A 23,906-nucleotide genomic window follows, 5' to 3' on the forward strand; every position below is an offset into this window, starting at 1 on the left:
TCATCAGAAGCATCATTTGGACTTGGTTCAACCTGGTCATTTGATGCATTCACCTCCATTGCAGATCCTTGATTGTCTTCTTTTCAGGGAGGTGTGGGGACAGATTCCACCACACTTGGTTCTACAGGAGGTGGCTCTGCTTGATCGACTTGAACATTTTTATTGTTGTCGGCCGACACATACGAATCATTATCTGAATCAGTCGTGTCTTTAACAACTGGCATTTCAGTAGTGTTGGCAGAGGGCTGCTCATCACTAACCGGGGCTTGTTGATTAGCCATTAGTTGTACATTAAGTATAGGTGCAGCAGCAGCTATGTCAACATGTCCAAGATCTTTCAAAACAGCATGCATCAGGATAGACTGATCATCAGTAGGTTGAACACTTGGAGAAACAACAGGGGAAACCATTGGGGAAGCTGGTGTCATGTACATTCCACGAAACTGCTTGAACAAGCCTTCATAATCAAACATCCAGTCCGGACCATTGTGTGCATCAGTAGGGTTTAACTCTTGCCAATCAATGTTGAAGGACTCCAAGATCACTCTTGATTTCTTGTTGTACACACAATAAGCACTTTTATCAGCAGAATAACCAACAAAGTAGCACTCATCCGCTTTTTCAGCAAACTTGGAAGTTGTTCCGGCATTTGTTTGGAGTATGGTAAAGGGACATCCAAACAACGTTCTGAAGAAATGGTACCCTTGGCTTCGTTCCATAGAATACTTCATACGGAGTCTTGTTCAGTCTTTTGTTCAGAAGCACACGATTCTAGGTAAAGCAAGAAGTGTTGATAGCTTCACTGCAGAAACCAATGGTAGTTTGGAATATGAGAGCATTGTTCTAGCGGCCTCCACCAAAGTACGGTTTCTTCTTTCAGCCATCCCATTTTGTTTGGGAGTGTAAAGTGCGCTGAGTTGATGAATGATTCCCTTGTTGTGACAGAATTCATTTACCGCCTTGTTGCAAAACTCTGTGTCGTTGTCACTTCTGATACAGTTCACCTTCTTGTCAGTTTGATTTTCAACCAACACAATGAACCTTAGCAAAAACTGCGACGTCTCATCCTTGTGCCCTAAAAGTAATGTCCAACTGAAACACGAAAAGTCATCATTAATGACCAGATAATAGGCTTTTCGACCTATTTCCATTGGTTGAATTGGACCAAAAAGATCCATGTGCAACAACTGAAGAATGGAATTTACTGAATTGACAGTTTTAGGTCTATGTGGGAGTTTGTGCTGTTTGCATTTAGAGCAAGATAAACATTTTTCAGCATAGTAAAAAGAATTTACTAGTAAACCCCTCACATATTCACCTCTAACCAACTTATTTAAGTTCTTAAAGTTGACGTGACCCAAACGCCGATGCCATAAAGATGAATTGTTCTCCGAGGCTTTGGACATCAAGCAAGAAACAGAACACATGGAATAACTGCTTCTTATGTTCAGAATGTAGGCATCGTTGTGCCTCGAAGTACGCATCATAATCCACTCCTCAGGGACTTTAAAACCTGGGTAGAGAATTTCTTATCGCAGATCTGAGACACGCTGAAAAGGTTGTGGTTGAAGTATTCCACCAGATTGACTTCATCGAATGTCAAAGTACCATTCGAGACCTTCCCTTGTTTGGTTATCTCTCCTCCAATGTCACCGGCAAAAGAAACGTGACCACCGTTGAATGTTTGATGTCGAACAACAGCGACTCGTCTCCTGTCATGTGTCAGGTGTAGACATTGTCTAAGTACCAAATAATGTTGACAGGACCCTGCACACACAAAGAACCAGTTAGTGGAGGGTTTCCCGAGACGCACTTGTCTCGGGAAAGTTAAACACAAAATCACCAAGTTTTATTTTATGATTTCTGAAAATATAATCCATTGGTGAATCAGAATCTAAAGAGCAATCCCTCGAGGAACCTGAATTGTGAATTCCTCGGTTTTGAGACGTTTTTCTGGATTGCCTTCGTTTTGGTTTAGGCTTAACCACAAAATCCTCTTGATTAGCCTTGGTGAAAACTTTTGAAGGGTTCTTGGGCTTTTCAGCTTCAGACCCCTTCGCTAACCTTTTTCTTTCTCTTTGGGTTAGCCAAAATGGTTTCTTTGGTTTTTCAGTTCTTTTGTACTTGAAATCCGGCTTACTGGCAGTGAAGTGAGTTTGGTTAGACATTTTCTAAGGATAACTCTTAGGAAATGTCTGACAAATCTTACTGTGTAAATCCTTTTGTTGTTTGTGCCAGTTTTAGCAATGTCTTGAAACATGAGACGGATTTCCACAGACAAAGCAGCACTTTTTTTGGTTGCATTTATAGACTTCTTGCTCACTGAGATATGTGGGATAAGGTGATGTAGTTGGGTTAATATGATGGTGACCTCTATCTGACTGATAATTGTAAGCATTTGAATGATGAGTTGCAAAATAATTTGATTGCCTAGGTTTTTGTCGAGAGTAGTAATAGGCGCTATAAAATTGATCATAATATTGAGAACTATTGTTATAATTTGTATTTTGAGAAAATGAAGTTTCTTGGGTAGCACATATTTACAGGAAGTGCTTGGTTTTTCATTCATAAAACAAATTTTTCTTTTAATAAGTTCTCAGCATTATGAACAGTTGACAAGCATCTCTGACTAGTCTGTTCATTAACCTTGACTTCAATGGTTTCATCAAAAACGGTTTCACATTCTGAATCAGAAGAGGAACAATCACTTTCATTGCAAACATTTATACAACTGTTTTCACTTGATGATTCACAAAATAAATCCTTTGATCTAGACATTAAACTTCCTAACATTGATTCACACACTTTATTACAGACAGGATTGTTAATCGTTTTTGTTAGACCCACATAGGATTCAAAACGGGGTTCTAACTCTCCTTTTGGTGTACAACCCTGTTTAACCTTCCCACAATCACCACTTACATCACCTGCTACACAAGACACGTTGACGTCAGACGTATCATATGATGAAATTTGAGTTGTTGATGGAGGGGCAGCTGAAACAATGTAAGGCCCCGTTCCCGGTAACCCTACTTTGGTGTTGGATTTACTCATAAACACAGTTCTAAAATCATAGTAAATTAAAAACTTCATGGAATAATTAAAACCTTCAAACATCACATTACAAAACATTCATTATTGTCTTAACATACAAATTGTCTTTTCATAAATAATTAATTAAAACAGTCATAACACTTCGTCATGGATGCCAGTCTATTCAGTCCATGCCATGTGTCCCTCCTCAAGACAGCTGCCTCAACCTATTTGCCTGTGTGCATACTAAAAGTCAGCTACGCTGAGTGAGTTATAGAAAATCAATTAGCATTCAATACATTCACATCCTTACTTATATGTATCCGTAGATGCGTATTCATACCTTACTTACATGCATACGTACTTACATACTTTCTTTCATACAACCCTATGGTATACCATAAGCTAATCTATCTTAAACATCAAAGATATTATAAGGGTCTGGTCCCTAACATCACAGATATTATAAGGGTCTGGTCCCTTCTGCCTCGAGTACCCATACCAGCATACCTGTCTCGTGTACATAATAATATATATACACACACATGCTCATTCATACTATCAATATATGGTAGTAACATTCAATACATAGTCATACACGTATTATACACTTATCCATTAAATAAATGTATTAACTATCACATAGGAGTGTGCACACAGACCCGAAAACATTTCAAAGAGAAATGGGGCTAGAACTCACCTGGCGTCGATTTCTCTCGCCGTTAATAGTAATTCCCTTCTTTAGTTGTGCACGGCTAACTGTACAATATATTACGCGTGTCAACTATCTATTACCACTACTTCCTACATCTAAATTTATGAAACCCTCAACTAACGGGGGTCCGGGGCCATCGCCCCTGTTAGCGGGGTCTAGGGGCGGCAGGCCCTAGCAGGGTCCAAGGGGCAGCGCCCCTGGCTAGGGTTGAGCTCGGAAATTTACATTAACAGTCCTTTAACAAAAACGCATCAGAAAATTAATTTTATAAAATTTCGCATGGAAGAATTTCGCTTCGCATGCAACTGTTTCGATTCGCATGGAACTGTTTCGCTTTGCATGGAACTGTTTCCCTTCGCATGAAACGGTTTCGCTTCGCATGGAACTGTTTCGCTTCGCATGGAAGAATTTCTCTTCGCATCCAACTGTTTCGCTTCGCATGGAACTGTTTTGCTTCGCATGAAACTGTTTCGCTTAGCATGGAAATGTTTCTCTTCGCATGCAAGATTTTCCCTTCGCATGGAACTGTTTCGCTTCGCGTGGAACTGTTTCGCTTCGCGTGAAACTGTTTCGCTTCGCTTGGAACTGTTTCGCTTCGCATGCAAGAATTTCCCTTCGCATGAAACTGTTTCGCTTCGCATGGAACTGTTTCGCTTCGCATGGTCATGCGATGCGAAATTATTGATTTCGCTTCGCATGGCTGTGCGATGCGAAATTCCTGCCTTTCGTCGTTTAACCATTTTAAAGCCATGGAAGAATTTCGCTTCGCATGCAACTGTTTCGCTTCGCATGGAACTGTTTCCCTTCGCATGGAACTGCTTCGCATGGAACTGCTTCGCTTTCCATGGCTGTGCGATGCGAAATTCCTGCCTTTCGTCGTTTTACCATTTCAAAGCCGTGGAAGAATTTCGCTTCGCATGCAACTGTTTCGCTTCGCATGTAACTGTTTCGCTTCGCGTGGTCATGCGATGCGAAATTATTGATTTCGCTTCGCATGGTTGTGCGATGCGAAATACCTGCCTTTCGTCGTTTTACCATTTTAAAGCCATGGAAGAATTTCGCTTCGCATTAAACTTTTTAGCTTCGCATGGAACTGTTTCGCTTCGCATGCAACTGTTTCGCTTCGCATGGAACTGTTTCGCTTCGCATGCAACTGTTTCGCTTCGAAAGGAACTGCTTCGCATGGAACTGTTTCGCTTCGCATGGAACTGTTTCGCTTCGCATGGAATTGTTTCGCTTCGCATGGCTGTGCGATGCGAAATTCCTGCCTTTCGTCGTTTTACCATTTCAATGCCATGGAAGAATTTCGCTTCGCATGCAACTGTTTCGCTTCGCATGAAATTGTTTCCCTTCGCATGAAACTGTTTCGCTTCGCATGGAACTGTTTCGCTTCGCTTGTAAGAATTTCGCTTCGCATGGAACTGTTTCGCTTCGCATGAAACTGATTCGCTACGCATGAATCTGTTTCGCATCGCTTGGTCATGCTATGCGAAATTATTGATTTCGCTTCGCATGGCTGTGCGTTGCGAAATTCCTGCCTTTCGTCGTTTTACCATTTTAAAGCCATGGAAGAATTTCGCTTCGCATGGAACTGTTTCGCTTTGCATGAAACTGTTTCGCTACTCATGAAACTGTTTTGCTTCGCATGGAACTGTTTCACTTCGCATGGAAAAATTTCGCTTAGCATGCAACTGTTTCGCTTCGCAAGAAACTGTTTCGCTTCGCATGTAACTGTTTCGCTACGCATGGAACTGTTTCGCTTCGCGTGGTCATGCGATGCGAATTTATTGATTTCGCTTCGCATGGTTGTGCGATGCGAAATCCCCGCGTTTCCTCGTTTTACCATTTTAAAGCCATGGAAGAATTTCGCTTCGCATGCAACTGTTTCGCTTGGCATGGAACTGTTTCGCTTCGCATGCAACTGTTTCGCTTCGCATGAAGCTACTTTGCTTCGCATGGAACTTCTTCGCATGGAACTGTTTTGCTTTCCATGACTGTGCGATGCGAAATTCCTGCCTTTCGTCGTTTTACCATTTCAAAGCCATGGAAGAATTTCGCTTCGCATGCAACTGTTTCGCTTCGCATGAAACTGTTTCCCTTCGCATAAACTGTTTCGCTTCGCATGGAACTGTTTCGCTTCTCTTGGAAGAATTTCGCTTCGCATGGAACTGTTTCGCTTCGCATGAAACTGTTTCGCTACGAATGAAACTGTTTCGCTTCGCATGGAAGACTTTCGCTTCGCATGAAACTGTTTCGCTTCGCATGAAACTGTTTCCGTTCGCATGTAACTGTTTCGCTACGCATGGAACTGTTTCTCTTCGCATGCAACTGTTTCGCTTCTCGTGGTCATGCGTTGCGAAATTATTGATTTTGCTTCGCATGGCTGTGCGATGCGAAATTCCTGCCTTTCGTCGTTTTACCATTTTAAAGCCATGGAAGAATTTCGCTTCGCATGCAACTGTTTCGCTTCGCATGGAACTGTTTCGCTTCGCATGGGACTGCTTCGCTTCGCATGGAACTGTTTCGCTTCGCATGGCTGTGCGATGCGAAATTCCTGCCTTTCGTCATTTTACCATTTCCAAGCCATGGAAGAATTTCGCTACGCATACAACTGTTTCGCTTCGCATGCAACTGTTTCGCTTCGCATGAAACTGTTTTGCTTCGCATGGAACTGTTTCCCTTCACATGAAACTGTTTTACTTCGCATGGGACTGCTTCACATGGAACTGTTTCGCTTCCCATGAAACTGTTTCACTTCGCATGGAACTATTTCTCTTCGTATATAACGGTTTTCGCTTCGCATGCAACTGTTTCGCTTCGCATATAACTGTTTCCTTTCGCATGACACTATTTCGCTTCGCATGTAACTGTTTCGCTTCGCATTCATGACTTTCCCTCTGCATGAAACTGTTTCGCTTCGCATGGTCATGCGATGCGAAATTATTGATTTCGCTTCGCATGGCTGTGCGTTGCGAAATTCCTGCCTTTCGTCGTTTTACCATTTTAAAGCCATGGAAGAATTTCGCTTCGCATGGAACTGTTTCGCTTCGCAAGACACTGTTTCGCAACGTACAAACCTGTTTCGCTTTGCATCGAACTGTTTCGCTTCGCATGCAACTGTTTCGCTTCGCATGTAACTGTTTCGCTACTCAAGGAACTGTTTCGCTTCGCATGCAACTGTTTCGCTTCGCATGGAACGGTTTCGCTTCTCGTGGTCATGCGATGGGAAATTATTGATTTCGCATCGCTTGGCTGTGCGATACGAAATTCCTGCCTTTCGTCATTTTTCCATTTTAAAGACATGGAAGAATTTCGCTTCGCATTCAATTCTTTCGCTTCGCATGCAACTCTTTCGCTTCGCATGAAACTGTTTCCCTTCGCATGGAACTGTTTCGCTTCGCATGGAACTGTTTCCCTTCGCGTGAAACTGTTTCGCTTCGCAAGCAAGAATTTCCCTTTGCATGAAACTGTTTCGCTTCGCATGGTCTTGCGATGCGAAATTATTGATTCCGATTCGCATGGCTGTGCGATGCGAAATTCCTGCCTTTCGTCGTTTTACCATTTTAAAGCCATGTAAGAATTTCGCTTCGCATGCAACCGTATCGCTTCGCATGGAACTGTTTCGCTTCACATGAAACTGTTTCGCTTCGCATGGGACTGTTTCGCTTCGCATGGAAGAATTTCGCTTCGCATGCAACTGTTTCGCTTTGCATGTAAATGTTTCGCTTTGCATGTAACTGTTTCGCTACTCAAGGAACTGTTTCGCTTCGCATGCAACTATTTCGCTTCGCATGGAACGGATTCGCTTCGCGTGGTCAGGGGATGCGAAATTATTGATTTCGCTTCGCTTGGCTGTGCGATGCGAAATTCCTGCCTTTCGTCGTTTTACCATTTTAAAGCCATGGAAGAATTTCGCTTCGCATGCAAATGTTTGGCTTCGCATGAAACTGTTTCGCTTCGCATGCAACTTTTTCGCTTCGCATGAAACTGTTTCGCTTCGCATGGCTGTGCGATGCGAAATTACCGCCTTTCGTCGTTTTACCATTTTAAAGCCATGGAAGAATTTCGCTTCGCATGCAACTGTTTCACTTCGCATGGAACTGTTTCGCTTCGCATGAAACTGCTTCGCTTCGCTTGGAAGAATTTCGCTTCGCATGGAACTGTTTCGCTTCGCATGAAACTGTTTCGCTACGCATGAATCTATTTCGCTTCGCATGATCATGCGATGCGAAATTATTGATTTCGCTTCACATGGCTGTGCGATGCGAAATACCTGCCTTTCGTCGTTTTACCATTTTAAAGGCATGGAAGAATTTCGCTTCGCATTCAACTCTTTCGCTACGCATGCAACTCTTTCGCTTCGCATGAAACTGTTTCCCTTCGAATGGAACTGTTTCGCTTCGCATGGAACTGTTTCCCTTCGCATCAAAACTGTTTCGCTTCGCAAGCAAGAATTTCCCTTTGCATGAAATTGTTTCGCTTCGCATGGAACTGTTTTGCTTCGCATGGTCTTGCGATGCGAAATTATTGATTTCGATTCGCATGGCTGTGCGATGCGAAATTCCTGCCTTTCGTCGTTTTACCATTTTAAAGCCATGTAAGAATTTCGCTTCGCATGCAACCGTTTCGCTTCGCATGGAACTGTTTTTGTTTCGCTTCGCATGAAGCTGTTTCGCTTCGCATGAAGCTGTTTCGCTTCGCATGGAACTCTTTCGCTTCGCATGAAACGATTTTCGCTTTGCATGAAACTGTTTCGCTTCGCATGCAACTGTTTCGCTTAGCATGAAACTGTTTCGCTTCCCATCCAAAGTCTACCGACCGATGGTAAAGTTTGTTATCCGAACAAGTAGTTCAAAAATATATTCAGGTCATCTTTCCACAGCTTCATCTCTCAGCTGTGACTTTGCATAAATTAAACCAATTGTATTGCCCAGCTGTTTAATGGTAACAAATTGATTTACTCTAATACCAAGTACACGTTTCTTACTTCTTACGTACGTAATGCACAAACAAACACCCCTAAAAAGAGTTGTTTGCGTGCGGAGTTTACATTGATCATTACGCAAATGTGTAAAATACGTAGATCATACTTGTTAGATCACATCGGGGAACCTGGACGAACTATTGTCAAGTTGTCCTTTGCTTGTTTTCTCGTGTCAAACAGTTTGTATGCTTAGAAAATTTGTTTTTGTTGTTCTTGTGAGCTGGTTATGTGGACGGCACATTCACGGACGATTAGAAGTATATGTAACAGAAATGGATTAAATTCCTTTATTGGCCAGTTAATTATCATGATTTGAATTTAATGCGGATGAAACATGTAGTGTTTGACTACGTTGTAGGCAAGCATATTTCGTTTTACTTCACTTCCTTCTGTAGTGTTGGATGTCTGGCTAGTTTAAACTACGGATCACTTGCGTATGATTGAGTAATTGTGTTAGCAACGTAACTCTGATTGTAACTCTCCCGCTTAAATTAAATTATGCTTGAAATCAGAACAGCATACCAAGTTAAATATCATTCATTTGAGTAATGCACTTCCATTTACAACTATAAATACCTCTTATTGGTTACGTGTTTACAAGACTCATTGTAGGTCCCGTGGCGGGTGAATCTAACTATATTCTTGGATCAACCGAGCTTAGTGCTAGCAAAAATCACACCAAGCCACCTAAACGGTCTCGGATCTTGAGAGGTTATTTCGGGTAGAGATAGAGACTAGAGAAAGAAAGTAAGATAGTGTGTTAGACAAATTGGCAAAAAGGATGTTCTTCTGCTGGCATGCTCCCTATTTATAGAGGAGCATGCATGAGAGGTTTCTTTATTTCCATAATGCCCAATGGGCTTGATTACAAGTTTTTCCCTTGGGCCATTTCCCTTGGGCCATTACATACAAAAAGAACTATTAAAGTCCAAGAGAAATAAATACATTCAATACAAAAGACTAATATTAACAAAATTGGTCTAACAATCTCCCTCTAGTCTTTAGTATTGGAACCCGTCGGTGTCGTAAACCAAACATTCGTCCTTGGTTAGTGGAAGTTTAACAAGTCTGCGTATGAACTTGTTGAAGGCTTCAACTATCCGGTCTATATTCTGACGACCTGGATCCTTGAAGGTTCCTAGTGGTGAGTTGTAGAGCTTCTTTACATCGTCAATGTGGAGTCCCATTAGCTCATGATCGTCAAACACTCGAATCTCGTGCATGTCACGGTAGTGAATGACGGCCTCACCGGTTTTGTTATCAAACTCCCAATCAATGAAATCTCGGAGAGTGTTGGGAAGATAAGGCTCGCCGTGATAAATATCGTGACAGTCTTTCGGCGCCTTGTATCTCCACATAGTTTGAGGCTCTCCGGTAGTTGGGTTGATCTCCCTAGGGTTCTTGTGCTTGCAACCCTTATTCAGCTCGAAATCTTTGTAGTCCACTTTGGTTTACTTGACGATGTAAATAATCGGGGACCCAACTTTCTAACGTACTTCCGACCAAACCATGACCCAGAGCTTTTTGAAGATAATTGATGTCTAGTTCTGGTAACGTCTTCAGCTCGTGGTGATTAAGATAGATCAGATCGCCGCTGTATCTTCTGATGGCCCAAACACAGTTCCTCTTATCATACTTCGCATAAATGATCACCGAGTCGTCATGATAAGGGTAGGTGAGCAAGCGGGCACACGCACGACTTGACACAATGTGCATCTTTCTTTTCTTCTTTGGTAGTTCTTGTGTCAAGTCGGCAGTTGGAGCAGTTATGGGAGCATGTGAAGGTAGAACTTGAGCAGGAGAAGTGTCTGGATTGGGCGAGTAGTTGATGTAGTCATCTTCAACCCCCTCCTATGTATTCGGTTCAATAAGTTGCCCCAAGTTCTTTCCCACTTTAATAAAGTCATCCATAACACCTGCAAAATAATAAGGAAACAAATCTTTATACATATCAGCAATTTTTGTGTCATGTTGCCTGACCCGGCCGAGTCAGCAGGGTCTTGAACTTCATATTGAGCGTGTGGAGGTGATTGAGTGTTAACTCCACCTCCACCTCCTACTGATCCAGCCCCTCCATCTCCTCCATTTCCACCATCATCGTCACCATCGTCATCATCATCGTAGCTATCATGAACGTCATCATCGTCATCGTCTTCTTCATCATCATCATCATCCTCATCTTCGTCATCACCATCATCACCGGCTTGGTCCTGAGGTTGTGCTTGTAGTTCAAGACCTAAGCTAGTACTGACCCCAATAGCGGCTTGGCCACCCTTTTGTACCACATGACCAACAGTTGCCTCCCCTTCAGACGCTACAAATTTAACTCCTCGCAAAGCCACACTTGGACCTGCGGTAGGCTACGAACCACCAGCCTGAGAAGTTTCACCCGACCTTCTCCAACTCCTGAAAAATGTATCAAGTCGATCCTCAAGACCATGAAAGTCATCCTCATGAATACCCATAAAGTCAGGTCTGAGGCCGCTTGATACTTGCTTACCAGCTCTTCATTTGTCTTGAGCTGAAGCTCGTTTAGACGATCCTGTTCCTTGATCTTCTCTTGAACAGCCTCCATTTCGTCTCTGAGTGTATCGAGGGAAGCGGATGAAGTGAGCTGATTCTCTAAATTTGTGACTCTGGAGTTTGTAGCTTCACTCTCAACATCCCATCTTCGAGTGGCATCCTCAATTTTCTTGTTGAGACTAGACCTGAGAGCACTTGTAGATGGCAGGTTTCTTTCAAGAGTGGACAATCTGTTAGCAAGTCTGGAGTGTTCTGCCTTCATATTCGCGTTTTGTGAGGCTTCGTTATTCAGCAGCAACTGTTAATTCTGGACTCTGGTGTGAAGCATGTTGATTAGTAATCTTTTATTTTCCAGTTGAGCCTCTTTCACCACCTTCTCATCCTCCTGAACCCTCTCCTTCAACTCCGCCTTCTCTTTCTCATGTGCAACCTCCTTCTGTTTCATGTCCTTGATAAAACGAAGAAGCCCGATCTCTCATTCCGCCCGTTTTGCGTTGGATTCCTCCAGTGCGACGATCCTATCAAGGATAGGGTGGACGTAGACCGGAGGTGTCACAGACTTCCCTCTAGTAATGGGTTGTGGTGAGAATATTGTGGTTGGTGGAGTTGTGGTCATTGTGAGTGGTGAGGAGATTTTGAAGGATACGGTGATGAATTGGGTAGGTACTAGTGAGGTTGTGGAGGTTGGTGTTGAAGTGGGTGGTGATTGGATTGGTATGGGTGGGGTTACTAAGGTGGATGATCTAGTAGGTGGTGAGGTGATGATAGTTTGGCTCCAGAGGCTAGAGGCTAGTGGTTTGTATGGGTGAGTTGAATATAGATGACGTGAAAATTGAGGTGGTTGTGGGTTAAGTGGTTGATTGTGTTGGTGGTGTTGTGATTTGGGAAGGTTCGGGTTCGGTTTGGGTTGGTGGTTTGACTGGAGTTGTGGGTTGGTCTTGAGGTGGTGAGGGTGGTATTTGAGGTAGGAAGGTAGATATTGGTTGGTCTCTTGGAGTGAGTTCGGGTGAGTCGTGGAGTAAGGTTTTGGTTTTCTTGGATTTGGCTTTCTTTCTTGTCTTTAGCTTCTTGTGGGTTGGGATCTGTATTTTTGTTACATCTAATTCTTTCAGGGCTTTGGACAGGGCTTCTTTGGTGATTTTGGGTTGGTCGGAGGGTTTATTTTGAGAGGGAATCTTGACAAGAAACTTGGATAACTTCTGGGAGTCCCCAAGTTTCCTTAGACGCTTCAAGGGCGGCTGGTCTTCCTCTTCCTCCTCTAGCTCAACAATCTTGCCCTTCTCTGTATCCTTCCTCTTTAAATCATGTTTGGCCTTTATACGGTCCTCAGAAGGCTCTTCAGATGAATCTTGTTCAGCCTCAACCTCTGGCTCATCATCCTCTTCACTCCCAACAGACGCCTCATCCCCACCAGGCTCTGTTTCCTCAAACAAACCTGTAGGGCTAATATTATATATTGTTTTTAGGATTGTATATGTTGTTTTATTTTGCTTTAGTCGGTGTAGTACGTACTCGGTACGTTTATTTTGTAGGTTTATTATGTAAAGTTTGAAGAAATGGGGACTCTATATAAAGGTCACTTTACCCATGTCTCCATGACTCTTTCACAACACTCTCATTCAAGAAAAACTCTTGGAAATAAAAAGCAAGTTCTCTCCATATCTACTTTTTCTCTCTTTTACATAAACAAACTAAGATTCGAGATCTAAGTGTCGTTGGTGATTTCCGCTAACCAACGACACAGATTGATCCGAGTCAAGTCTTGAGATCTATTTAGAGGACCTACAAGTGGTATCAGAGCTTTCGGCTCGACTTTTTGGGGTTTTCTGGGTCAAACTTTTTGAATTTTGATCTTAGTTTTTGTTGGATTTGAGGTTGATTTCATGTTACTCATCTCTTTTGGAGTCCCTTACACCTTGGATTTCGTGTTACTCAGGTCTAGGCCGATTTATTGATTTTTAGACTAAAGTTTTTTTGACTTTTTGAAAGTTTGGGTGTTATATTCTAAAAAAAAGAAAAAAAAACAATTCTCATCGGGTACTGTACCAGTCGCTTCCGAGGTACCGTAGCAATCGCGGCGGGGGGGGGGGGGGGGGTACTGTAGCAATCGCATCGCTGAGGTATTGTAGCACTTCGCACCGGGGGGGGGGGGGGACTGTAGCAACTCATGCGAAAAAAAGGATTTCGCATGCACTGTAGCAACTCGGTACTGTTGCGAACACTATAGCAACTCATGCGAAACACTGTAGCAACTCGGTACCGTAGCAACTCATGCGAAACACTGTAGCAACTCAGTACTGTAGCAACTCATGCGAATTGTAGCACCTTGTAATGTGGCAACTCATGCGAAACACTGTAGCGACTCGGCACTGTTGCAACTCGGTACTGTAGCAAAAAAAAAAAGAAAAAAGAAAAAAGAAAAAAAATTCTGGTTTTAAAAGTTGTTTCGCTTCGCGCCAGATCATTTCGCTTCGCATCAAGAAAATTCGCTTCTCGTCTCATCAAAACGTTTCGCTTCGTTTGAGATTGTTTCGTGCGAAATTCTTTTTTTTTTAAATATCGAACTGTTTAAGGGCTGTTAAGTGTTTGAGACTGTTGTGACCATGGCTAGTCTGATTCTGAGCTTTTGAAGGGGTGCTTGTTGCTTGAGAACCAAGTGGGAACCAATACTAAACCTCCAAAGTTTATGACCTTAGATGACAACTTTGCTGATTTCAAATGGAGGTTCATGAACTTTATATCGTTGACTGACTATGAGTTGATAAGATGTTTTGAGGTAGGTCCTCATCTTCCTGTGGTAGTCACTACAAATGGGGGACAGGTAAATGCCGTTGAAAATTATGATCAAAATGATAAGACAATAATAGAGCAAGATAAGAAGGCATACCTCACTTTAACTGTTTGTCTTTCAAATGAAATTACTGAAACTCTACGTGAACACAAAAGTGCAAAGGGTTTGTGGGATGCACTTGTTGAAAAAGTTGAGGGAAATGCTGAGATTAGAGAAAACAAGAAGGCTCTGCTGAAAGAAGAATTCAATATGTTCAACCATCGTCAAGGTGAAAATGTGTTGGACTTGGTAAAAAGATTTGAAAAGTTGATGGTAAGAATCAGATCTGCTAGTGTCAACATCATGAACTCTGAAATCAACCACAAGCTGTTGAATTCACTGCCTTATACATGGAGCGTCAATGTTGTTACCATAAAGAGAACCACAAACCTGTAGACCTTGACACTCTCAGAGTTGGCTTCTACCATCAAATCTTTTGAAATAATGGAAGATAAGCTCCAAATGAACAATCAGTCCAAAGAAAATAAAGTTGGGACAAGTGCTGTAGGTGAAAGCAGTCGTGCATGTCCTATCATTCCTGACACATCACATGCTGATGAGGTATACAGCAATTTATGTTCTCAAGCTTGCATAAACAATGTCACATATTATAGATACCATCAGAATGCAGTTTTGAAAGAAAATGCAAAACTTCGTGAGTTAAATGCTGAGTATGTAAAGGCTGACAAGATTTACGTTGAGAAGATTGAAACTCATCGTGATGATGTGGCAAATCCTTAAACTTAAAATTTTTCAAAAGGAGCATGACGTTATATATTATAAAAACATAATTAATGATTTAAAAGATAAAATTGAAAAGTTAAAACTTGATGCTTCTGATAAAAGGGAAAAAGAAAAACAAGTTGAAAGATTTGAAGCATCATCTGAGAAATTGGATGATCTTATTGGAGCCTAGAGATGTACTAAAGTGAAAGCGGGGCTAGGGTACGATTACACTGCCGTACCACCACCTTTTAATGATAACTACACCAGTTTGCCCCACTTTAGCTATAATACTTCTCCTGTGGAAGAAATGTCATATGGGTTGGTGAATACCAAAACCTGTGAAATTTGGTCCTGCAGTACCACAAACTATTGCTCCAGTTCAATCATCTGATAAATATAACATCAATGTATCTTTTGAAGCTGGTTGTGTAGAAAAAAGTGGGTCAGTGGAAACGGACACGAGTTGTGATTATGAAACCGTTTGTGATGAAACTTTTGTTGAAAAATGTGTCAATGAAAGTATGCCTGTTGAGGTGAACATATCAAGTTGTTCATCATCAAGTTGTGAGACTGAGGATAATTTAAGTAAAAGCAAAGTTTTTGAAAATGAAAAGACAAGTACTTCTTGTAAATATGTTCCACTAAATAAACGACCATTTTCTCAAACAACCAATCAATTTTGAAATCCTCTGCCATACAACTTTTGTGACAACAACTACTATGGTCATTATCAACAAAATTTTGTTGATCCATATTACACAAATGTGTTTTATAATCATGTTCCTTTCTAAGGATCACCTTTCCCACCACACCAACCACATTATAGTTCCGATGAGTTCTTTGGCACTCCCAGGAGAAAGTATTGTTTTGTGTGTGGTCACTCTTCTCACCTTGCAAGACATTGCAAGAACTGGTTTAAGCAACAGCTTGATATTCAAAGGCGGCTTGATATTCAAAGGTGGCTTAGTCAGTCCCCAAAAGGAGCTTTTAGTAGCCCTGATTCAAGGACTGATCAAGCTGATAGTGAACCCTGTGAAATGGATGTGAGATCCAAAGTAAATAAAGTAAAACACAAAAAGAAACCTTTTTGGAAAACCAAGAAGGATAAAATCAAAAAGGATCCTAAGACTGTAAAGTCTGAGGATTCACTAAAAACATTTTTAAAATCAAGAAAAGAAAAGTCCAAAATTTCCAAAACCAAGGAACAAGTTTTTTCTTGGATTCCTAAGGACCGTTCTTCATCAAGTGAGGCTCCACCATGAAATAAATGGTTTTCAGGAAATAAAATCAAGTTTGGTTGATTTACGGTTGACCTTCCTGAGACAAAAGTATCCCGGGAACCCATGTCTATTTGAAAGCTTAGTACATGCAGGGTCAATCAAGGAGGACTATCAATAGTATTAGGTACTTAGATAGTGATTGCACCCGGCATATGATGGGAGACGAACCCTTGCTATTTGATGCTAAACCATTTGATGGCGGATTCGATTCTTTCATAAGCGACATGGGAGGACAAACTTCATGGAAGGGAAGCCTTGTTTAAATGGTTCAACAACAACTTTTCAAGCGTTTCTCAAACCAATCTCGTCCAACTGCTTCTCTCAAGTGATGGATCCAGGATCAGCTGTTGGGTCTCGGTTTTAATCTCTTCGACTTTGTCATACAATGTGATAATGCTTGCTTAAGATAGTCCATATGACAACAACTTTGCTGACCTTTTCACTAAAGCCATCGATCATACCCAATTTGAATTTCTGGTCGAATCGTTCGGCATGATCAATTTTGATTAAAACAACTTATCTATCTTTTTGTATATAAAATTGTAAATATTTTCAAATATGTCACAATTTTAGAGGGAGAAAATGAGTTAAGTTTAACTCAAAAAAGATTTTCAATTCATTTTAAGAAAAGCAAAAAACAAATCATTTGATTTACCAAAAAGATTTTATGTTACTTTTAAGAAAAACTAAAAGGAATTATCGCGTTTAGAGGGAGCTCCTGTTTAGAGGGAGTCGGATAATTAAAATTTTCAAATTTTGAGAAATCTGATCCGACCCTTTGGAAAGTGATAGTACGTTGGTATGTAATAATTCTAGCGCGTTAAAAGAGTAGAACAAAAGACTACAAGATCATTCATAGATGTGTAGGTAGGCTTGACAAACAAGTATGTGTCGGGTGATATAAACTTAAACTAATGCCGTTGCCAGTGGCTATACGTTTATGAAGCGGTTGCATGATTCCGTGAAGTCATATTCATGAAGGCAAAAATGTAAGTATACATGTCATACCCAAGCCTCTCTTTACCTAATCACAGTAGTCTTATGAAAGTTAGTGTCAATTTTAATTTTCATTGAGTCAAGAAAAGAGTCAAGTAAAAAGTCAAGAAAAGTAAGAAAAAGAAAACAAAAGAGTTCAGAAAAAAAAAAAAAAGAAAGGAGTCAGAAAAGGAGTCAATCCTAGGAATTTTAACTTCTGCTTTATTTCTTCATTTATTTTCGACTCAAGCCTTGGACTTTCTACGTTTGTAGTCATACAAGATCTGATTGTTAAGGCCCTGAGTCTTCTGCTTTGTTTTATTTCCTTTCTTTTGTTCAAGCCTTGGACTTTCTCTGCGCCATAATGTGGTATTATCCGACCTGATTGTTATGGCCTTAACTTCTGCTTTATTTTAATCATTCTAGATCGAGTCAAGTGTGCAAAACACAAAGTGTCATGTGTATAGTGTATAATAAGTTAAGTATGTTAATAAGGATACTGTGATCAACTAAGAAAGGTTTAAGTCAAATTGAGGTGATATGTTAACACAAAGTAAGCCTGAGATATGATGAAATCAGTAACATGTCTAATTAATGTGGACCACATAAGCACCGTGCCTAATTGTACTTTAAACGTATCACTTTGGCATCAAAACACTTGTCAGGTTAAACAAATGGACGATATCTACAGTCGGTGATGAAATTATGACATAATAATATCAAAATGGAAACGCGATCTAGGGCTTTGCAAATCAATATGATTCCATGTTGTGATATTTCTCACAAAAATATTAAAATTGTTAGAAAATTCTGTAAATATTATTTATATATAATATTAATTTCATCTTTACTCCTATCTTTTATTGTTTATTTTGATTTTGTTTTATTTATGTTTCAACTTCAAAACATTATGTATATATTTTCACTATTTTAAAATATACGAAAATGCCAAAAAGATTTTAAGTTTTTATTATGTTCGTACATATTTTATTAAACCTTGTTTTATTCATAATAATGTGTTTTGTTGTTAAGATTGTCCATGCAATGTTTGTTAGAAATCTTGGACTTAAACAAATCATTTACAAGTTGAGGGACCGAAAGTGGAGGGCCTATGAACGATTTCTTCTTGACCCTCGAGAGGGTCTGTGAGCGAATCTTATCGTTCTAAGTTTTGTGCAGCTATACATGGACAGGTAGATCAAGATCAAGTCTGCTTGGAGTTGCAGATATTGAAGCACTTAAAAGAAAATGAGAACGTGAAAGTTGGTGGTTGAACTTAAAAAGGAACTGAATGTATCTGAAGACAAGGAAAGAGACCAGTCGGCTCAAGAAAGTCAACAAAAGAAAATTAGATGTTTCTAAAATTTGCTGTTGTCAATCATTCCCAGAAATAAGATGGAAATTCAAGTCTACAAGACTAGAAAATAAAGGACTGTTCAAGATCCAATCTGGTTCAAGATCCTGGATCAAGACAAGTACTAAGTTTCAAGAAATAAAGACGAAGCAAAGAACTTCACTAAGGTTCCACGACATACTCAATCCTAGAGGGAGATTGTAGGGCCAATATTATATATTGTTTTTAGGATTGTATATGTCGTTTTATTTTGCTTTAGTCGGTGTAGTACGTACTCGGTACGTTTATTTTGTAGGTTTATTATGTAAAGTTTGGAGAAATGGGGACCTTATATAAAGGTCACTTTACCCATGTCTCCATATCTCTTTTATAACACTCCCATTCAAGAAAAACTCTTGGAAATAAAAAGCAAGTTCTCTCCATAACCACTTTTTCTCTCTTTTACATAAACAAACTAAGATCCGAGTGTCGTTGGTGATTTCCACTAACCAACAACACGGATTAATCCGAGTCAAGTCTTGAGATCCATTTAAAGGACCTACAAAACCAAACTTGGGACCCGGCCTTGGTCGCTCATACTGATATCCCCTTCCTTTGTTGCTCAGCAACACACCAAAGATTGACGTCTTGATCTCATTCACATGATAGGGCTCGGGAAGAGATTTCTTGTCTTTAGCCTTCTTTAACCCCGGTCTTGGAACATCTGGGATCAAATCATCCAAAACCAGCTGTACGAATCTCGGGTACATAAGCCATGTGGCCTCACTCCTGATATTCTCCAACATACACAAGAATATTCTTCGAGGGTAATTGAACTTCTCTCAAGTCGTCAATGCAAACATGATCCTGACCGGTCAACTCTCATGCTGTCAAATGTGCCACGAATATCCGCAAAGCAATGAGTGACTATGTGGAATAGAAATCTCCAGTATGGTGGGAGATGTTTCTTCTCGGGGCTCTTCTACTCAGTTTCATATCCCATCTTCTTTCTGTCTCCCTTCTCATATGTGTAATCTGGTTCGTCAGCAATCCTTAAAACCCGTCTAATATCTGCTTCAGTGATGGTCAACTTCGTTCTTGCAACCTTTGTTGTAAACGATAGGGAATCATCAGCAACCTTGGCAAACACCCAGAAGTCAAACACCCACTTGTAATAAACAGCTGGATTAGCAGAGATAGCATGTGCAAGGGGTGATTGTTTAAGCCCCTTGACCATAGACGTGAACGCTTTGTCCTTTTTAGACTTTGGAAGCTCATGGGCACAAAATAGATTATGTCCCTGAAATCAATACCACAAGATCATGAGAATCATCATTAGATAAAAGCAAAGCAAGATAAGTTATATACATATGCCTTAAATATTTATCAATTACTTAATCACTCGATTATTTATAATTAAATAATTATGTACATTTTAGATTTAATAAGTTAATAGGTTAAGTTTAGTTTATTTATAGGTTTCTAATTCCAATATGTACAAAGTTTAAGTCCTAAACAATCTGTGAATCCAAGCAGTTCATTAGTCCAGAAGATATCAGTCTGAAAACCAAAAAAATTGCTAAGTTAGACTTTTTCGCATGGTTTTATTTCGCTTCGCATGGGATTAAGCGAAGCAAAAGAGAAATCCCATTCGCTTCGCATGAGTCCAAGCGAAGCGAAGCAGCGACTTCCTTTCGCTTCGCATGATCCCAAGCGAAGCGAAACAGATTTGCTTCGCTTCGCATGTAATATGCGAAGCGAAAAAGGCTTTTCATGCGAAAAAGTTTCACTTTGCCCTTTTTGATCTTCTTTTCATTTCACATGTGTCGCCTATACTTGAATTAAGTTTCTGGAAAGTTTGAACCAGAAACTCTTTGGTTTTCATGGTCAATTGAACCCATGATCCTATGAACTAACCCTAGATCTACAAACTTTACAAACACACCTGTAAACAAACAATTTAATGATGATAATCATAAATCTGAGGTCCTAATAACAGATTATGTCCATGAGAACATCACAAATTATGTGATCTGACATAGATCTAGCTGGGATAAGAACCGCCGTCTCGATCCATGAGAAACCAGAAACAGAGATTGGAATTATCGATCCACGAGAAACCAGAAACACTTGAGGAGTACTTCGGAGTGTTCATAGGGTACACATTATGCTAGGTTTTGCTTATGAAAGAGGTTGGAATTATTGATGCATTGCTCATCCCAGCTTGATTCAGAGAACTCAGATGAATGTTCATTCTCATCTGCTCGTCTATTTCAAATGACTTGATGGTTGAGATCAAATCGGAGTTTGTCATGGCATTCAAATTTGTGGTTCTCTTGATTGTAATTGAGTTGGTACTCCAGGCAGAGAGTTTATCAACTTGTGATTGACTTCAGAGTTGGTGATGTTAACACTTGCAGCTCTGACTCTAACCATTAACTTCTCAAACCTCTTCACCAAATCCAACACATTTTCACCTTGATGATGACTGAACATGTTGAATTCTTTTTTCAATAGGGCTTTCTTGTTTTCCCTAATTTCAGCATTTCCCTCCACCTTCTCAACAAGAGCATCCCACAAACCCTTGGTAGTTGTATGTTCTTGTAGGGTCTCGGTAAACTCATTTGAAAGACAAAATGTTAAAGTAAGATATGCCTTCTTATCTTGCTCCATCAAGGTCCTATCATTTTTGTCATAATTTTCAGGGGTGTTTAGTTGTTCCCCAGCCTGAGTTACAGTCACGGGAATATGAGGACCTTGTACAAAGCATCTCATTAAGTCAGAATCAGTCAATGAGATAAAATTCATGAACCTCCATTTGAAGTGGGCAATATTATCTTCTAAGGTCATGAATTTTGGAGGTTTTTAGGTGTTCCCACTTGGTTTTCCAACAGCAAATACCCCTTCAACAACTCAGAATCAGTGCTCGTCATGGTCTTGACAGTCTCAAACACTTAATAACCTTCAAATAGCTCAAAAATCAACATAGCAACTTTTTCGCGCGAAACAGACTCTATGCGAAGCGAAAAAGTTGTGAATAGTAAAGCCAAGCGAAAAAGTTCCAAGCAAAGCGATAAATGAAGCGAAGCGAAACACCACGCGAAGCGAAAAACCTATGCGAAGCGAAAAACCACGCGAAGCGAAAAAGTTCAGTTTTCTAGAAGAAATCTTTCTTGGGATCTGTTCCACCAAACTTGTCAGACTGATTTTTATGCCATGAGAAGCGAAAATTTTCACTTGTTAATTTTAACACTTTTCAAACCCGTAAACACTAACTTTAACACTTTTAAACTCCAAACTTTTGGATCTAAGGCTAGTACTGTTGTTGTTCTTTAGCAAGAACACATTCTAAGACATTTTATGAAGTTTTTGACCGAATTTTTTGTATTTTTGTGAATTTTCTTTACAAGAACACTTGTTTTCTTCTTATCAAGATCAAAACCCAAGGTTGAGATCCAAAACCCTAAACTAGTGAGCCGATGCTCTGATACAAATTGTAGGTCCCGTGGCGGGTGGATCTAACAATATTCTTGGGTCAACCGAGCTTAGTGCTAGCAGAAATCACACCAAGCCACCTAAGCGATCTTGGATCTTGAGAGGTTCTTTCAGGTACAAGGTACAGATAGAGACTAGAGAAAGAAAGTACGATAGTGTGTTAGACAAATTGGCAAAAAGAATGTTGTTCTCATGGCATGCACCCTATTTATAGAGGAGCATGCATGAGAGGTTTCTTTATTTCCATAATGCCCAATGGGCTTGGGCTTGATTACAAGTTTTTCCAATGGGCCATTATATATAAAAAGAACTATTAAAGTCCAAGAGAAATAAATACATTCAATATAAAATATTAATATTAACAAAATGGGTCTAACAGTTTAGCAAAAGACATACAAGTCAAAATGCTCCCTAACGAGAAGTAAGATCCATGAATAATATCCCAGGCTAACAATCATTCATTCGGAGCAATACTCTACATTTACGACTATAAATGTTTCCTACTAGTTACAAAACTGTTATAACTAAACTCATACAAGTCAAAATGCTCCCAAAGGGGAAGTAACTTCCGCGAATACTTCCTCACTGAATGGAATCATGAGCCCACAGTTGGGTGGCTGTGCCCGTACTGATCGGTCGCATCATTTGACGTGGATCAAGACACATCACTTGTACACGTTTCAGAATGCCACCTTTACATCACATCTTGGAACCTTTTACGAACATCCGTAAATTGTCGTGCCTTCCGGGATTTTACCTATAGTGTTTCCGCAGCTCAATGAAGTTTCCCTAGCGTGTCCACGTTTGTTCCTCTGGAGTGTTTATGTTGACACCAAACAGTAATTAATATAAAACCATCTGAAATCTCTCTGTTAGTCGGGACACTTCAATTGACCAAGGTAATTACCTTAACGAGAATTTCATACATCAAAGACATTTGAACTGCTTGCGATTGTATTGCTAACAAGGGTCATGACCCTTACGTGCCTAATCTAAGCTTTTTATCATTTCTTTTCTTGGATCTGAAGTAGCGTAAATATTTTCTGATTGATCAAGGGATTGTCGGATTGTCAGGGTGAATCTAACTGCAAGAGCTTTTAATTCTCAGTTTAACTACGCAATGTTAGTTTTGTATCAGGCTTTGTTTTAAAATAAAACCAGCACATAAGACAATTAGTATAAGATCCAAACTAAATTTCATTCATCTGGAACAACAATCCAAACTTACACCTATAAAAACATTGTTCCTACTGTTTAGCTGTTTACAAAACTGTTGTATCTAAAGAGAGACGTAAACTGGTCAAAATGCTCCGAAACGAGAAGCAAGATCGGTGAATACGTCTTCACTACATGGAATCGTGAGCCCGCCCATTGGATGGCTGTACCCATACTCTTCCTCAGCCTGATGCAGTAATTCCGGAAATGTCGGTTCACTTAATAGTGATACTGAGACCACATATCGTTTTTTATCTTGTTCCCCAACATAAACGGTAAAATAGCCTTTGGGGATTTCCGTTGATGCGGCATTGCTGCTACCGTTAGAAAGGGATCGTTTGAGAATTTGTCTTGCCTGAATAATACGAGGCATACGGATGGCCATATTATCAAGGATGCTAGAGGCTGTTTAGTCAGATTCCTTGATGGTATAAGAATATAAAAAGGCGAGGGTCAATTCTTATTGAATACTGATGTAGATGATTTTGAGATGTGGTTGTATTATGGATATTGAAGGGTTTATATAAGGAATTTATTTTTTGCTCAGACAATCACACATGAGGAATAGAACAACCGCACATGGTTTTGTATCCTAACTATAAACTAACATATGATTTTGTGGATACGAATTTCCACCTGCTAGCAAATCATGAAATATACAAGGAAATATGTATCGTCACGGTTCTTTCAGATTAATGGTGTAGAACACAACCAGTGTCACATGCCCTTGTCTTGGAATTATTGTCCAAACTTCCTCGGTGGGTCATCATGTCTTAACGCCTACAGACCGATGGTAA

At 40.2% G+C, this 23,906-nt stretch overlaps 1 protein-coding gene across 1 annotated transcript; it reads right to left on the minus strand.

The window, feature by feature from the left end:
- Positions 1-23,190: 23,190 nt before the first annotated feature.
- Positions 23,191-23,496, minus strand: LOC143611594 (auxin-responsive protein SAUR19-like). Its single transcript, XM_077085781.1, has one exon. It carries the CDS (start codon positions 23,492-23,494, stop codon positions 23,195-23,197), a length of 300 nt encoding a protein of 99 aa, XP_076941896.1. The 5' UTR covers positions 23,495-23,496; the 3' UTR covers positions 23,191-23,194.
- Between the last annotated feature and the right edge of the window lie 410 nt (positions 23,497-23,906).

This window comes from Bidens hawaiensis, unplaced genomic scaffold (genome assembly GCF_021521415.1).
Source record: "Bidens hawaiensis isolate Kalapana, Puna unplaced genomic scaffold, B.hawaiensis_p1.1 tig00031779_1, whole genome shotgun sequence".
In the NCBI taxonomy this organism is placed as follows: domain Eukaryota; kingdom Viridiplantae; phylum Streptophyta; class Magnoliopsida; order Asterales; family Asteraceae; genus Bidens; species Bidens hawaiensis.